The 18,335-nt window shown below is 37.4% G+C and overlaps 3 protein-coding genes across 6 annotated transcripts; 2 read left to right on the plus strand and 1 right to left on the minus strand.

Annotated features, from left to right (window-relative positions):
- Window positions 1–304: 304 nt before the first annotated feature.
- Window positions 305–16,671, minus strand: fab1 (1-phosphatidylinositol 3-phosphate 5-kinase fab1). 4 transcript variants are annotated; one of them, XM_018021936.2, is made up of 15 exons: window positions 16,653–16,671; window positions 7,933–8,125; window positions 7,519–7,730; window positions 7,244–7,433; window positions 6,944–7,181; window positions 6,670–6,873; window positions 6,385–6,599; window positions 5,986–6,325; window positions 5,573–5,933; window positions 5,245–5,515; window positions 2,517–5,160; window positions 1,870–2,423; window positions 1,452–1,784; window positions 1,216–1,377; window positions 305–1,116 (listed from the first exon to the last, which is right to left on the minus strand). In XM_018021936.2, exons 2-15 carry the CDS (start codon window positions 8,045–8,047, stop codon window positions 917–919), a joined length of 6,039 nt encoding a protein of 2,012 aa, XP_017877425.1. In that variant the 5' UTR covers window positions 8,048–8,125; window positions 16,653–16,671; the 3' UTR covers window positions 305–916. The 4 variants fall into 4 exon arrangements, with proteins under 4 accessions (XP_017877425.1, XP_017877424.1, XP_017877426.1 ...); XM_018021935.2 differs by lacking the exon at window positions 16,653–16,671 and adding an exon at window positions 9,288–9,940; XM_018021937.2 differs by lacking the exon at window positions 16,653–16,671 and having other exon boundaries at window positions 7,244–7,415; window positions 7,933–8,343.
- LOC108623431 (uncharacterized) lies at window positions 9,720–16,201 on the plus strand. Its single transcript, XM_018021939.2, has 7 exons — window positions 9,720–9,841; window positions 13,350–13,608; window positions 13,744–13,961; window positions 14,250–14,635; window positions 14,701–14,957; window positions 15,014–15,621; window positions 15,699–16,201. Exons 1-7 carry the CDS (start codon window positions 9,807–9,809, stop codon window positions 16,120–16,122), a joined length of 2,187 nt encoding a protein of 728 aa, XP_017877428.1. The 5' UTR covers window positions 9,720–9,806; the 3' UTR covers window positions 16,123–16,201.
- On the plus strand, window positions 16,672–18,330 carry PDCD-5 (programmed cell death 5). Its single transcript, XM_018021907.2, has 4 exons — window positions 16,672–16,971; window positions 17,462–17,570; window positions 17,908–18,071; window positions 18,140–18,330. Exons 1-4 carry the CDS (start codon window positions 16,906–16,908, stop codon window positions 18,188–18,190), a joined length of 390 nt encoding a protein of 129 aa, XP_017877396.1. The 5' UTR covers window positions 16,672–16,905; the 3' UTR covers window positions 18,191–18,330.
- Window positions 18,331–18,335: the final 5 nt, after the last annotated feature.

Here is an 18,335-nt window from a genome sequence, read left to right on the forward strand (position 1 = left end):
CGCTTTAATATGAACTTTCTCTTGTGTTTGTACGCGTAGATCAGTGTCTCGTAATCTGTTTAATTTATACTTTATTTCCGTGACCTGATCAAAAAAGATTATATCGAAATTGCATTGGCAAGAATATATAATTTTCCTTTAGAGAATTATTTTTATATTCCGGAACACTGATCTAAACTATATAGAAGATACAATTATATTAAAGGTTTTATCATTGATTATTATTATTGTTTATTCGGATATCAATAATAATAAATAATGTTCATGTACATAATTTTGAAGAAAAAAATGAATAAAACATTAATAATGGTGCTTTCACAGACTTTTATATAATCTTATGCAATTCTCATTCATTCCCTTTTTTACTAAACTTAAAACTTCTTGTACATTTCACTGTAAATGTCTTTATATATTAAATATACATATATGTAATGACAATTAAAGGAATGCGAATAAAAACGTCACGATTAGATCGCGATGTAAATAACGAAAATTAAAACTACAAATAAGATTTCGTACTATAATAATGATAACGGTAACTTGTTTTCACTTGTGTCTCACTTTTTGATTACAAAATGTCGTAACATCGACTAGTAGTGATATAAAATATTAATATATATATATAAATTAGAGTTATCTCTATAAATAACGGTGTTCATTACACTTGTATCAGCTGCATAGAAAATGTATATACATATATTTTTATTGTCAGATGGCAAAATGTGATAAAGGAAGTTTTCGAATCTCGACATGTTTAAAAATACGTATCATTTTAAATTAGTTCCGATCCGAAGGTGGTCACTAATTCAGAATCACACGGAAAAAGCACCATTATAGTTTTGATCATAATTATCATATTTTACCATCTGACCACCGAAAAATTGTGAGTCTCACTATTCGGAAGTTAAAGTTTCTCTTACGACGTTTCTACGCCTCTGTCTAAGCCGAACCATCGATCTGGTACAGGTAAGAAATATCGATGCATCGCGGCTATGAAACGTGCCCGATATTCTTCCGGCGATATTATCGTTGGTAATTTTCCCTGGCCACCAAGTATACCCGATTTCTTCACCATCGTTTCTAGCTTTTTGTCCCATGTAAATGTTCTTATATAATCTGTAATCAAAGTAATTTCCGTATATCCGCGAGAGACAGGAGTTTTTATGTGGATCAAGGGGGCACATCTTTAATATGATGTATATCTTGAGAGCTTACCTATTATACCCAGAACAAGGACATCCGTATTCGGTTCTAAACCTACTAGTAGAGAGTAGTCCATCACGGAATTGTCAGCCAGAAATTTGGTGTCCTGTTCTATTGCTCTATTTAAAACCGCTTTAGAATGCGATCGAATATACAGCGGTGAATCGCAGCTCTCTAAAAATACATCTTACGTGTTTATTTGAGAAATTATTGGATACGAAAAATAACAATACTCGCGTGATACTTGCTGTTTAATAAATTCTCGTCCAGTAGTACGAGCTCACCCTCCTGACACGTATCGTCAGGATTTACAAGACGATTCCTGACCGATCCTTTCAAATCGAACTTTTCTGTAATCGTTCTCTTGTAGAACAAATTCTCCATCACCAGTACGCTGGTACGAAGCGCCGCGTTTGTTGTATTATTTTTAAAAGACACTCTATAAACACCGACTATCTTTCCCAGCAACGTTGGTTGTCTCGTTTGCTGGCATTTCTCCATGTAGGCAAAATAGTTTGGTGCGAATTCAAGGAATATTTGCATCTCTAGCCTAGACATTTCTTTTATAATAAATCTGTCGTCTGTAACACGTAATTCGTTGATTTATTATAGCACAGAAGAAAATTGGTCAGTTTGTTTTCATTCATAAATAACGTGTGATCGAACCTCGACTTTTACAGAAAGCACTTCCGCTTTTGCCACCTCTCGCTGCCCATTGCACGCTACGACTCAAACTCCTGGTGAAACCATCTTCACCGCATGGTAAAACGTTCTCCCGGAAGGCGGCAAACTGTGCCGCAAAATATATTCTGCAATAAAAGTTGGTCGTTGCATCGTTGAACTGTACTTCGATGTAATTCTGCTGCTTCGTCGTTTTCTTGTCTTCTTCCGCATCCGTAGTAGTAGTAGTTGAATTTTGAGCATTAGATTCCACGTTCGAGATAGTTTTATCAGAATCTATGGGACTCGCCGGATTTGGACTGTTCCCTCGGAAAAACGACAAAACCGATGGTCGTTTAAATTCCCCAGATTGCATTATGTCGGAAAAGTTCTCTTTGTTCTCCGGGAATTTACGTTTGATCAAAGGGCTGGGATTCAAGTCAGGCCCTTTCGTTGTGCGCAATAATTCATGCAGCGCATGCTTGTAATCGTGCGAATCTAATGCGTATGCGATTATGGAAGAAGGCTCTGATTCGTACACCACTATAGGTACAACTGACCTGCAGAAAGAATTATAATTCTCATTTTAAAATTGAATACATTCTATTTTACCATTTAATCATAGAGTTTCCTTAATACAATAATCAACGAACCCAAGAGGGAGTAAATGATGTTCTAAAGTTCCGAGGGGATTCGATATTGGTTGAGTTACAGGTACAGACGGTAACAATTGCGACAAGATCGTCTTTTTCTTTTTTTTCTTGTCCGGCATATCGTCGAAGGTAATAGGCAGGACATCGGAATGAGACCTCTGATGCATCTTTGGAGATCCTTGTACAACAACGATGTCGTCAGGATAGTTGCTCTCTAAAACTTCATTGTCAGAGTTTTCTACAACGTCTATTCCTTGCAAATCGTTCTGTGCAGTCGCGATGGCGTCGATAGCATTATAGTCCGCCGACATAGGACTCAAATCCTCTAACTGAGATTCCGACGCGGTATCCTCTGTAATGTATCCATCCGCATCGATTATGTTATTGCTTCCTGTGGTAAGTGATCGCTCAGTAAATCGCCTCGGTCTCTCATCCTTCTTCTTAACGGACATCTCCAAGATTTTGGTATTCCAAGTGAACACCACTTCCGATATCAATCGCTTAAGAATCACTATCCCGTCCTCGATTCTGAACATTAAAGCCTGAACTTGTTTCTCAGACACCTTTCCTTCGAGCTTCTTGTTCTCCAAAGTGGGCGATGTCAATTTCAATTGGATCTCTTCTATCTTGTTTTTAAAATACTGTTGATCTTTAGTCAACTGTTGTTTAACAGCAGTGAGAATGTCCATGTCTGTCTGTAGGGTGGTCAACTTCTCTCGGATGCAAGAGAATACCTCGTCTCCTTTCAAGGCTATGATCTTCATCTCTTCTATCACGTCCGCATGTTGTTTCGGGTCGTAAATTATGTTTATCACAGGCGGCGGTAACGAGATCTCCCACAATGAAATTTTCGTGTACTTAAATACAGTCAACATATTCTTCTTCGTGAAATATTGATAATGATCGTGGTGGAGTGAATGCGGACAGGTCTCCGTGCCTCGTCTAGTGTACGCGCTTCCATGAAACCTCAGTTCCAAATATTTGGCGAACGACAGGGACCAAGTGTCGTCCGACATCGGTACCACTGGTGAGACACTTTTACACTTCATACATTTGCTCCACATCAATATCTGATTCGCATTCTCTTGCGAAAATGGATCGGTGTTCATCTCGCTTAAGCTAATGTGTATACAACCGGCGTCGTGAGCGAATCTGCGAACGTGCTGAGCGATCTGCGCTCGACACGCTTGTGCAGGACACTTGTACTCAGATGTTAAACAGTAACGTTCCAGGAACCGTCCCAGCGCGATATCGTTTCTCCCGTAGAGATCCATATTCACTATCCAAGGGTTCACGCAGAATGCCGGGGTGTCGTTGCCAGTATGGGAAAAGCTACAGAATAACACAGACAATCGTTGATGACTAGCAGGGTCTAGACAATCGGGCCACACGAGCGGTTGATCGTTCATCTCCGATTGCATCAAGACTTGTTGCTTATCCGATAGAACGTTGTTCGTCGGGTACAATCGGCTTCCGCACGCTCTGAAATTGGCTAATAAAGCTTGCACCTCTTGGTTGTCGACGTCTGTGGTCAATTTCGCTTGCACGAACGGATGCTGCGGCTTCAATTCCAGCTTCATCAACGGATTCTTAAACACAGTTTGTTCCACGGGAATGTTGCTAGTTTTATTTTCTTTCACTTTGTCGATAAACTGCGCCGAATAAAATATCTCTCGTGGAAAAAAGCTACGCAATACGCAATTCCTCCCAGTCTCGGTTTCCAAGTAGGGCACAGAAAATTTTAAATAAGGCGAAACGCTTAATATAGTTCCCTCCAATGCTTTTTTAAATGTATTTAGTAATGGTAAATCGGCGACACTTAAATGTTGAGCGTTCGGACTAGTTTGACTGAAGACATCTTCGTCATCTTCATTTAAGTACTGATGGAGAGGATCGCTACGATCGCTAATGGATTCACCGTAGATACGTTTCTCCTCTGAAACAACCTTGTCTTTCACTTTTAACTTATCGGTTTCCTCTTTCATAGACTTAGTTACTTTCCCGCTATTTTTGCCTCCGAATAATTCCATTGTGCTGTTCGGATCTTCATTGCTATCTATATCAAGGCCAGAGCTATCATTGACAGTTTTGTCATAATCCCCTGAATTTTTTGTATCAATCATAGACTTTGATTTAGGTTTGAATAATTTTAAAGTATCGTAGGGATCAGCATCCTCGGACAGTATAGAAGATATTTGCTTAACGGAATCTGAACTCAGGACATTTTCAGTCTGATCCGAAACTATTTCTATACACTGCGTATCATTTGACGTATTTCCAGAATCGTCTTGAACTTTCGACACTTTCAACATTTCTGCATTGTCTATATATCCCTTGGTATGAGCCAATAACTCATCACTTCCGTCACTAACCTTGGCATGCAATATTTTATTAGTCGCTTGAGGTTCTTCAGGATCTTTGTTCAACGTTTCGTCCAAAAATGAATTATTCGGAGACGGCGGTCTCGCGAATTCGTCCATAAGAAACGACTTCTCAAGGCGCCAAGAATAAGCAGCGAAAATCATCGTTGAAGTGACATTCTTCACTTTCTTCAATTCAGCTTGGGAACCGCCACGTAACAAAATCGTAGCTCCGAGGTGCGGATTTGCGCATCCTTCAAAATACATCAACGTTTTGATACCATCTAAAAGGAAATAAAAGACATATGCTATGTAGACTCTATTTAGGTGAAACAGAGTTAAACAATTCGTGATTTTTAATTACTCACTCTTTTCGCACGAAAAATTTCGTAAATAGAATTTTTTACATGTACCAAGCATGTATCTCGCGCTTATATGAGCGTCAATAGTATTCACAATGTTAGCACCGGTGCATCGCGCGACTCTTTCAAGAACACTGAGTTTTACATTCAAAACGAGAGTCACTCCACATTCCCTAAGCCTGTCTTGCGCTAATCTCGATACAGAACGATGCACGAGTACAACATCTGGGCCAAGAGCGGTGATCCTAGCTACTGTATGCCCTAGATACTCATTTTCCTGTAAATGCAATAATAAAGGATGACAAATTATAATACAGACGTGCAATATTCGTACCTGCAGCATTACAGGCTCGAGGCTTAACAATTTTCCTTCCACGCGCTGGTACATAAGTCCACATTGGAGTAACAAGATTTTCGGGTGAGCTATCATCGCGTTCATCCCTCGGTGCGCGACGTTCTTTGTGCACACGACACCGGATACGATTTCGCAATCATCTCTGCCACCACCTGGACATTTTTTTATCTGTACGTACTGTCGAATATCCAAATCGTCGACATTATGATTTAAATCGGGTCTAACGTAATCGACGATCTGGTGGGCGATAGGAAGTATTACTTCTGACCAACTTTGAGATAAACCTTCCTTGTTCAGGAGTTGTTTAATCAGGGAATCTTCGTGCTGCTTATATGCAGATCTAAAATTACGTGAATTTAGGTAAAAATTATTAACAAATATGTATAACTTACGTTAAACATTCGTAGGCATAAAGTTCGCCGAACGCGGTTCGAAGATTCGTCGGCTTGTGCCAACCGTTCCTTTCTTTAAACTCTTGAACCTGCAGCGTGTCGTTTAAAAAATCATCGGCAATTTTCAGATTGCAGTTATGCGATTTTACTGTAACTTCTTTTTGTTCGATTACACCATCACTGCTATCGACAGAAATCGTAGTTAAATCTTCGGATGTCGGCCTTTTCAAAGTAACGGTGGACGCTTCTAAATTTAAATCTAAATAAAAACTCGAACTAGAAGATGGTAAACGTCCGGTTTGCTGCATTGAATTAGAGGGTTTCGTTTCGCTTTCTGAGTCTGTGAAAATATATATCACTCATATTAATAATTAATTTTTACATAATTAAACGTGTTACCTGTAGTTGAATCATGCTGCGGAATTGTTTTCACCCACGCAGGCTCTTGTGCATCGCAAGTGTTCTGAGTTTCAGTCAGCAAATCTAAACTTTGCATACGAGATAATTTCACCGGTTTAAATACTGTCGCCGTATCGCTGAATACATTATCAACAACCACCGATTCAATGAAACCTGCTTCCAATAATGCTTGTCCTATTGCGGTAGCCTGAACGCTGTAAGAGTTATGTTTCAATACTTATTTCTATTTTGCTAAATATTTTTTCAAACTCGTTCTATTTATACCGAGTAGCCGCTTTATTTTGTGCGATCATCCAATTTACTAATTCGTTAGCTAGGAAGCAGTTGTGATAGCTTTTCAGTCTGACTCGGTGCGTTTGTAGAAGAATGGCTTGACTCGATCTAAACAGTTCCTCGTAGATCATTCTCAATGATGCCGAGTTTTGAAGAGCTAAAGAACGTTCCTGAGATGTTAAATAACTAGTTGACCTGGTAAAGAAATTGACATAGAAATTTTCTATTTGACAAATCATTTAATTGCGATAAGAAAGGAAAGTACCTTCCAATAGCATATTTTTCCTCCATGTATCCCACACTAGGTTTCCTGCAGATTAAAGTTTCGTCTTCTACCGACTCACTTGCACATTTTTGACTTGTAGGCGGTGAATCATTTCCATATTTGACTTGTAGATCTTCTTGTAGTGCTTTCAAATCCGCTGACAAATCGCTCCTCATGTCCGATGATTGCAAATAAGACAAAACTACTTTGCAACAATATGTACAAACTCTAAGATCACCTATTCAAAAATTTTAATATTACATGTGAATGAATTAATATTTGTCTTTAGCGTTTAAATACCAGTGCATCCCATAATCTTTCCAGGAATTTGATCCGAGCAACATTTGGAACAGAATATTTGACCACAAACTCGACAATGGTGCCTTCTCCGAAACGTTGTGAATCTTTCGCCACATTCGTAACACTGTTTACTGACACTATCTGGCATCCAGTAACTCCTCAATTGAGAGTCCTTATACGAACGTAAATTCTATATTAAATTGATTGCATTATTATACTCAGTAAATGGTTAATACTGCTGAATATGGAATGTATAATACATTCAAATAACTCACATTACTCTTTAAGGCTACGATATTACTAATACGTTTTAGTACATTTGGTAAACTTCTGCCTTCACGAGTGTCCAATGGAAAATTCATAATACTCGAACTATCATCTTCGGGTGACTTTTCTGTACTTTCTGACTGTTTCCATGATTCGGAATCAGATGAACTTTGCTCCTCATTTGTAGAGGAAATTGTGGAATCATCAACATTTTGTGTACCTAAAAGAATTAACTACTTTAAGAATATTTGCAAATGAGATAAGTTAGGATTTATTTTATATTTTCTTTCAACGCATTAGAATTCGCAGTTGACAATTTGGTAGAAGTGGCTTACACAATTATAGCTTTCACCTTCTCATATGTAACTTGTAATAACATATAATGCTTTATAAAACAAATCAATGAACAAGAAATATCTCACCTCTGGTGAAGTTAAAAAATTTTGAAAAGAGGGAAGCGACGACAGGTTGGCTCTCTTCCGGACTTAACGGGGCGAACTCCGTAAGTTTAGACGGTGAATTCATGTTCTTATTCATTTTATCTGATGCTATCTTTTCGCGGACATTTTTAACGTACAGCTTTTACGAGACAACGTCCACTCCGTCCGCTCACATCTGAATCATGCACACGCGATTACAATATTTTGACAGATATGTCAGAAGTCAGAAGCAGCGTTGGGCACCCCGTAAGACTTTTTGTAACTAGGCGTCTAAAAGCCATGCGTTAATGATGTCACAGCTAGAGATATCATGTGACCGCAATCCCGTATAATGTTTAACTTTCAACGGAATTGGGCGCTAAAAGGGATCTGTATGACGCACGTAAATTAATTTAAATTCAGTTATATAATAATTCTGATTAATAAATTAATAGAAACACATCTCAGAATTTTTATTTCGCGATCCTTGACCAAATGACTAAACCTGAATGTCTTTCAAGATCTGAATTAATGTACGTGCTAATGATCGCTAAGATGAATTAAGAAAACATTTAAAGGACATAATCCTGCACATAGAATAGTAATTTGCTTTCTATTTTTGACTTAGGTAGCAATACACTCCAGAGAGTGTAAAAAATTGCACTTTTTCATACGATGCTAAATCTCATAAAGCTGCCACTCTCTAGTAATCTCTCCTCGGTAAATAAAGTATTGTTTGGTATATTGTATTTTATTATTTCAGGCGATTCCTTTAAGGATGTACTGGCTATACAGTCAATCCCAAAAGTTTATGTACCTTAGAAAAACGCATTTCCTATTATTAAAAAGAAATCANGTAATAGGAATCTATGATAACAAATTCAACATGCTAGCATTGTTTAAGTATATAGTCCATACATCCTTAATATCCCAGTTTTTCAAGAATATTATGAAACTCAAATATGTTGTTTAAACTATATAAGAGAGAACACCGTAAATTTTTTTCAAAATCTCTCGCTCTTAAGTGATGATACGAATCTAAATAATTGTGCAGTATGTATTACATAAGAATCTAACTAATTGTAACTGCATAAATGTATTACAAAAGTTTTGATTGATGAAAGATTGGGAAAAAATCTTTCTTTTTATGCAAATGAAAGACAGCATGTGTATTGTAGATAAACTGTATTTCTCTCTTTTTACGGTTTTGTCTACATTCTCGATAGGAAAGCTGCCTCCAGTGATATATGCTCTAAGGAATGAATAAACAGCGATCGCCGATCGCATATAAAACTAATGAAAATCCTGTACACATTTGCATACTGAAATTAGTGAAATCTGTATAATAATGTATTTACCTTTAATTGTTTAATCGTGTTTTGGTGACTATGTCGTTCAGTTCTAGAGTTGTCTAAAATCTGGACTCGCATCTTGACGTAACTCTTGACTCATACTAAAGAAACGTTACGAACGACAACGCGGTACTCTGCGTAGTTTCTGAAATATAGCATATCTCTGAGTAGGCCAACTAAACCAGAATAACCATATCACGTTTTGCTATCTGGCCACTGGAATGTTACCCCCTGGTGCCAATGCTACCCCCAGTTTACAGAGCGGTCTTCTTTACACCATCTAGCGTCAACCACTTTCCAGTCCGCAGCTGCGCAGGTGTATCACCTCTCCGGCACCTCTCTCATTAACATCTTACCCGAAAAGCCAGTCACGCCAGCGGGAGGATCTGGTGCGGTCGAGTCATCTTATCGATTTCGTTCTACTGATACGGCCGACACAGGACTGATAACAACGTTCCCGATCGGAAACGATCAGTCCGGAGTGATAGATCCGTGGATCGGAAGCTGCTCGGACAAAAGGATGCAATGGGCGAGAGCAGAAGCGGCCGTTCAGGGAAAAGGTAAAACGTTTCCACGACACTTCCGGTGTCCACGTCCACTCACCAGGGCAGGAAATGGATTGCGGGCTATCGAACTCTCCAGGTTTAACGAACCGCTTAAGGAAACTGTTAACCGGCTATTTATAGAACTGTTCTCTTCGCTTTCGTTCAAATAAACTAATGACAACATAATGATACTTTACACGAGTAAAAATTAATCTTGCTTTTATTATTTCATCAAGCATTTCGGACGGAACTTATAGACTGCGGATTTAATGCACTTATAGCAAAATTTCAAGTGAAGAAAATATAAAATTTTATATACGCACAAGGAAGAAATCTTAATTTACATTTCATTCTGTCAATTGAGATCACAAATGTCATATTTCTATTAATAAGTTCAACATTGAATTGAAATATTTTTTAGTAACAATAGATTCGAATGATAGATACGAACATTGAAGATCGACGAAGCTGATATTACGATGTAAATTTATGATTGGTAGACTCGTGCTTTTATGAAGATCGAAACTTCTGTCACGAAAGGAAAATAAATTTGAAATGATATCTAAAATTAGAGAAGCCGAATAAGAAGGGTGTGCTTGGCACAGATATCGTAAAGTACTCTGTACACATAATTACGATAATGTTACTGTCTTTCGAATTACGTACTTTTAGGTATTACAGAATAACTGATCAATCAAATTACATTAGAATGGATCAAGAATATAGAATGATTGATGAATGAACGAATACTGACAACGATCTTCGAACGGAGGTTTAATTTCCTGTCCCTCCTGAAAGCTTCACACTTCGGTTATTCATCACCTAAATCAGGCGATGTCCAATTCGGCCTTCCCATCGATAAATACACATTTAATTCCCGAAAGATTATACTGCATCCACAAAATGTTATAGTCCTTATTGTGATTCAAAATACAGTAGTCCTATTTTTACATTATAATTCATGTCTATCGTTTAATCCAGGGCTTCTTAAACTATGGGTCGCGACCCCAAATGGGGTCGCGTAGCAAAATTTTGACGACTGTAATGGTAACTCGCAATCATAAATGGGGTCGTGAATGACAAAAGTTTAAGAAGCCCTGGTTTAATCATATTCATATAAAAGCCGTGTTACTTATAACTAGACTTTGGATGTTTAGTTTGCGCAAAATAAACCATTTATAGCATCAGTCTAAAATATAAATTTTATATAAACATTTGTTTGGTCATTTAAATATTTAAATGTCCATTCAGTTTTTCATATTCTGAATTATTTTATACCTTGCACGCAGCATTTGTCATTTCTGCACATTCCATTTTCTTATAATTGCATAAAATCCGCAGTCTACTTACAAAATCTGATCAGCGTTTTTTTGTACCGCCTATCATATTTACATTTATAATGAGCCAAAGTAAATGAATCTGAATCAAAAGGCGCTGTAGAGCACGTGTCCTCCTTATTCTTTAAAGTAGTATTCGCGTGCAAACATCGCTGGTAAAATGCAATCGTAGATCGGGATCACATGAACCCGCAAAATTACTGACCAAACCCTAAGCTACGGACTGCGTGTACGTACGTCAATGTGGTTCGGACATTTATTTATCCGCGTATGCAAAATTCGTCGTCACCGGGTTACACCGAGGGAAAATTGGGGCCACAGGGTCGCTGGCAATAATTCGGGGAGGGTTGGTGGTGGTCTCGTATAAGAACGACGGCTCGTGATTTTATTCGCCACGCGCTCTTTAATGCTCAGAGAAAAAGAGTGAATCTGATTCAATCGCGATTATGAGACGCCTTCGTTCTAATTTTAATGATGTACCAGAATAAAAAGTATCCTTTTATTGCACGATTAATCAGAGTTTTGATAGTTCTCAACCTTCTCATATTTAACTGGAATTCAAATGCAGTTGGTTGATTAATTTCAGTTTGTCCTTACGCAACACGCCATACCAATTGAATAGCTTTCGCTATACTATAAATTGTGAATATGAATGAACAATATAAGGAACTGTACATAATATGTTTCACAATATTAATGGATAATTGATTAACTGAGACTGGGTTTGCTATTTAAAATTTGGAAATACTCCAAAACCGTATCAATAATGTGCAGAATACTCGGTATTGGGGTCAATTTTAGAAAGTAGCGTAATTGTCTGCCAATCACGATGAAACGTTGGTCAGTTACACTCAATTCCTTATCTTATAGGTCAAGCTGTGATATCGATTGCTCAACGAACAATTCTATTTTTTGCATTCAATTACGAAAATGTAAAAGGTTCAATAATTCAATCGGGATCGTATCATCGGACTGCCTCAGAGATTACACGAAACTATGTAGACATGAAATTATGTTGTGATATACTGATTAAAAGAAATGAGGACTCTTTTAAAAAATATAGTTTTTACAAATAGGAAGCGATGCTCTGTTGAAAATTTGGAAGCTGTTCATGTCAATACCGATTAGACGATCGAACAATATGATAGCACAATAGGTAAACGTTTCCGTGCACGTGAACCATTAGGTAAGCCTGTAGCGAAATTTCTTTCTCAGGCTCCTCTTCGTAGATCGATGCGTCGCGTCTAGAACGCCTCGCACTGCGAAGGCATGCAGCTCTTCGTACCACCCTCTTCCTGTTCCTAGTTCAACCCCCTTCGCTCCGTCACCACCGCATTCAACCCATCCTCCCACAGCTTCAGTTTCCTCGCTGAAACATTTCAGTCCGTTCCGGGCATCCACCCGGCTCGGTGCTCGAATCATCTGAAGTTTTACACCCTTACCACCGGACTTCGCAAAAAACACGTGATAATTGACCCTTAATTAAATTACTTTAATAGTAGTTTACTCTCTTGCCTTGAATAGTATTAATTTGAGTTGATTCTTAATTGGATAGATAGAACTGATTTCCTAACTGAACTGGCCTCGTGATAGATATTAAAATAATTGTAAAAATGTGCTGATCACACCAAAAAGTATTTCATCAAAACTAATCAGAGGTATTGAAGATTTAATAGTGGATTGCTGCTTGGAATCTTAAGGAGAAACTATTAGAAGAGAGTGTGTTTGTTCAATGATAAAATTGTTCAATGATTAACCCCGTTTCTCCATGAATGAAACCTATAAATAAATACGCGTGTCTCCTTTAAAGTAGATAAAAGACGGATGATCAATTGCTGAAAAACCGATAACATCAACTAGGCGTGGTATAACACGCACCAGGACGTAACTTAACAATACGATAAGGGTAGCTGATATTTCATTAGCTTAAAAGATAAAAGAAAGTGGTTGTTTTTATGAACTGTGATTAACATCTTGTTTCTTGCTAACTTATAATTAAACCTACTGCTTTCAATTTCGGTTTTACTACCATTACTTACCATTTTATTCATCTCAATCTTTGTAAAATTTGCAACTTTAAAGGATTGAATACTAAAAAGAGGAGTAAAATATTGTTGATTGCATTTTGATATTTGAAGATTACATTTTGATAGTTGAGGAAGTATCTATTAGAATTGTGTACGCAGGCAAAGGTCCTCCCGCAGGGTCAATAAATCCTCTTCGGACACCGAGCTAGCGCAGAGTAGAAGGAAGAGCCGGAAAAAGAAATCGAAAGAAAAATGGCCCTTAGTGGAAGGGTTGACAGTAGATGAATTGGCGCGTTATCGAAGAAGGCGCGTACATGGCCAGCCAGACAATCTTCGACTTCACCCTGAAGCCGACAACGAAGATCTCGTCTCTGAATATCGTGAAGCTTTTCGCGCGAGAAGTGAGGAATTTTTGAAGGTTGGTGACCGGAATTAAAAAAAATTCTTAAGAGCAATAAAAAAGAAAGGAATTTATCAAATTGATGATACTTCCTCCAATCCTAAATTTATTAAGCAATAATTTTCCGATTCATAGATGTACCCCTTACCGTAGGAAAGTACCTGGTTGGATAAACGATCTGAGGAAATTCAAGAGGAAGATTCGATTAAAAAAGAACCGGAAGGTAAACGGGAAGAAGGACAAACAGAGCTTCCAGTCGCAGATAAAAAGGCTTCTCCAAGTCGAATAGATGACGATAGAACGATGGAAACTGAAAATGCGAAAGTCACAGACCACACCGATCTCCCTAAACGACCTCCCTTAAATAGACGGTAAAATGAAATTATTGTCAATCAATTTTATAAAGTCATCTTTAGACTGCGGATTTTTTAATGCATTTTTAAAAAAATTTGATGTGTAGAAAATAAAATGGATTTAATATGCAAGAATTAGCAATGTATATATGAATAAATACTAATTACTGTTTTTGAAAGGTAAAACAAATCTCAATTTACATTTCATTATTTAAAGTATTATCAGAGAAATTTTATTTCGCATAAAAGCCTGCAGCCTAGTCATCATTTTTGTTTAATATGTATCAAACTGTTATGGTCAAACAGAGGCAAAACTTTGAAACGTGACGGTGATCTGTACCCGGAATCCGAAACGTATTCATCGTACGTGGCATACGAGGGTCAGCACAGGCCAGAGTTGGCTCGCAGGGCCACGGCTTTGAAAATGGAAGGCGATTTCGAAACAAGCACTGAACAATGTGAGAAATTCATTCAGTGGTTGAACGTTACCCGGCCGGAACTTATGCGCGTGCCGACGAACTTGAAGCTCGAGGGTGAATTCGAGACTAGCACGGAAAATCACGAGAACTATGTACCGTTCGTAGGGGTACGAAGACCAGAATTACTCAGGCAGAATACTCATTTGAAATTAGAAGGGAAGTCTAACTTCGTGCCGGAATACGCTGACGTCTTCAAAAAACACAATAATAAAGGTACAATTTTTAGGTAAGCACTGTTGTTATGGCAAACATTCTTCAACGATCTTCTCATACTGTAGAACGTCCACAGCCAGTAAAACCAAACGCTCGTCTAAAGACTGGAAAATCCTTTTTCCAAAGCACCGAAAACGCTGATAGCTTCATCGATTCTCGGGAAACACAGCTAATGAGTGAATTGAATAAACATATTGAAGAGGAGGAGAAAGCATTGAAACAGAAACAAAGTAGAGACGAGGAAATGAAAGAGTTGATCTCAAGGTTGGAAGATCTGAAATATCCACCGCTTGAAATTCCGGAATACAAAGATGCATACAAGGTAAGTTTGATTGTCTGATATAGATATTAACTGATAGTAATGAAAAACTTTTGTAGAATTTCCCAAGAGAAAGACCTACAATAGTGAAGCCTGAAGACGAAATTGGTCGAGCAGATGGCTCGAAAATACCTTCGTCGCCTACATCAAAGTTTCCAACAAAAATTGATCAAGATCCAGAATATAAATCGAAATACTTAGATCATCAAAAAGATCCTCCTGTCTACCGCAAACCACCTCTAGCTTTGAGATCAACGGTCGCTCCTTTGGAACATAGTTCAAGGTTTGGTAGACAAGATTGCAAACGCCGTGACGAATTTACCAGCGAAGTACGAGCCCAATATGTTCCTTATGGCCGTATACCGAGAGTTGAAACTTTAAAAATGCCAGCTAACTTACGTCTGGAAGGTAATCTCGATCTGGAACCCGAATACAGAATGGCTTATTGCACCAGACGTGACAGTCAATTGCAAACCGGAGCGAGAATGCATCGTGGACGAGATCGTAGCCTAAGTGGTTCCAGGCGGAAAGAAAATTATTGGTTGAACAATAACGCAGAGCAATTCGGTTTCATGAATGCAGCAGAAGAGCAAGACGCGTTTCAAGTGTTAAACACTCGGGTACACGAAGACAACGTGTGCGAACGACCACCGTCAAGTAGTCGAAGGTTTCTATTCAAAAGTATAACATTTATATTTTATACTTTCTTGTCTTGACGACTAAAATAAAATTGTTGTGATACAGATGTTCAAAATCTTCACAAACGCAATTAAGTACAACGGAATGTAATAAGTTGGACAGATCGACCAGCCCGACTTATCGGCTTCACGTTTGCAACGTAGACGACGAACCCAGAGGTTTCCGGCGTAAACGTTCGCCGTCACTACAGTCTTCCGAAAGGACACACAATCCTCCGACGGATCGCATACTTCAAACCGATCCCATCAGACCGTACTCTCCCAGTTTTGGTAAAACCCCGAAACAACACGCGAATGGTCAATCATTCGTTGTTCTAGATAATGCTGTCTTCGATGCGAATAAGAACGAGATTCGCAGACGGCGAACGACGGATCGCAATTACAATATCGATGGCACAATTTCGAGGAGAAGAACAAAAACGCCGGCGAATTGGATGCCCCCGTGGTACGATAATACAACTACCATTTAATAAACATTTTCAAAACTGAGGGCCTTTGTACTTTTTAATACTGACCCGCAATAAAGTTTCTGAATAAATATCTATCACATTCCTACGTTTATTAATAATCCATTCTTCCAAAATCATACAATGTATGTATACATTACATAATTTGACAATGTAACATTCAATAATAGACTTCATTCGTAATGCGGAAAGATTGAGGAAGTAAGACAGTTTATATATCTAGGATATAAAGTACAGAGGAACGAAAATCAGAGAGGAGCAAGCGAGGAAAAGAGAAAGAAAGACCGCATGGGCGATGAGAAATTCGATGTAAACCGTTACGTTAAGGAAACAGTAAAGGCAAGGCATTATATACTAACTTTATTCGTAATCATTTATGAAGGTTAGGTTACTCATTTGACATAATATAGTAATAATAAAAAAATGCTTCGTACAACTTACTGTTTCATGTAATGTACTCAACTACCACGTACCATAAATTCTTACAAATCACGTTTAACAAATGTCGTAATAAATAAAATGATCAAACTCACATCATATTGTTGAAAACCTGGTGTAGATCAGTGTAGATAACACATTTGAAACAAACATGTTCAACTAACTTCATGCGTCCTATCGCGAGACGTGCGAGACTACACTCTAATTATAATTGCAATATGAACAGGAGCTATATTCGCATCAGTGTATTTTAGAAAAGTAGCAAAAGTAGTTGGAAGCGTTGGAAGTTGGAACTGTTGGAGGTAAACTTCACTGTCCGTTAGCGAAATATATTAATAATTAGAAAACATGTCAGATCCGGAGCTTGAAGCAATACGCAAGCAACGATTAGCTCAACTGCAGTCACAGTACAAGGTGAATTTAATTAATATTTCACTTCTCTTAAAGATTCTATTACACTTCTGTAATATATCATTACTTTTGACAAGTGCACTCTACGTAATATTTAATAAAAATGTGAATGACAATTAAAAAATAAAACACTTAATAATATCTCATTTAATTATGAGAAATTAAATTTGTATTGTGATGTTCAAATTTGGTCATCGATCTATTTATAACATAAATGAAATGTTACTTGGTATAATCACTAGGCTATGGATTTTGTTCAATTATATGAAAATTCAATCTGCAGAAATAAAAATTGCCACAAATATGATAATTGAAAATATCTAAAACTGAATGGATTTTAATGTTTAAATGATCAAATAAATGTTTATCTAAAACATATCCTTTAAAGTAATGCAACAAATGTTTTGTTGCGCATAAAGATCAACAGTCTACTGATCACGTATTATTATCTTTGTACATTTTACTTATTACATTCTGTTGTACTTATAATTAGCCTAACAATGCAGAGGACAAACAGGCAATGGAAGAAAAGATGCAACAAATGCAGGAAATGCGCAACTCTGTGCTTAGTCAAGTGTTGGATCAGTCGGCCAGAGCCAGATGTAAGAATCCTAATGCGATTATGGACCATTTTTACCTAGCTCTGATTAATTTGATCTGTGATTAAACAAAGCCAACAGAAGAAGACACGCTATTTCTAAATATGTGTATATTTAAGAGTGTGGTCTAATTTGGAAATTATTGAATTAGTAGTTATCAATCACATGTTAAATTGTATTACATACATTCCAATTGACCTTTGCTTTAAGAAAAATGCAACAATTGAAGTTTTGTTATTGGCTATGCTTAATCGTTTATCAAATTAATTGGAGTTTAGTGAAAATAACTCCAAGTTTTATCCATAGATGCATAGTTGTCTAATGTATGATTTTCGTATAGTAAATACATTATCCCTTGGAAAGCCTGAAAAAGGAAAGATGGTAGAAAATATGATATTAAGTATGGCCCAACGAGGTCAGCTACCTGGTAAACTAGGAGAAAAAGAACTCATCAGTTTATTGGAGAGTATAAATCAACAAACTCAGAAAGAAACTGTCGTTAAGGTTAGTGAGAAGGTATTAGATGGATGATCCTTTAAAGGGATAATACACTAGAGCTAATTCATTTACAGTTTGACAGACGAAGAGCAGCACTTGATTCCGATAATGACGATGATTTATAGCATATTTGTACATGGTTTGCCAGAAGAACAGCATTACATCTTCTGTTTCTTAAGATTACACTGACGTACGCTTAATTAATTATACACGTTTATTTTCTATGATATATTGAAATAAAAAATAAAATATAAATTATTCAAGAGTCAG

This window comes from Ceratina calcarata, unplaced genomic scaffold (genome assembly GCF_001652005.2).
Source record: "Ceratina calcarata isolate Rehan_Ccalc_2016 unplaced genomic scaffold, ASM165200v1 scaffold267.2, whole genome shotgun sequence".
In the NCBI taxonomy this organism is placed as follows: domain Eukaryota; kingdom Metazoa; phylum Arthropoda; class Insecta; order Hymenoptera; family Apidae; genus Ceratina; species Ceratina calcarata.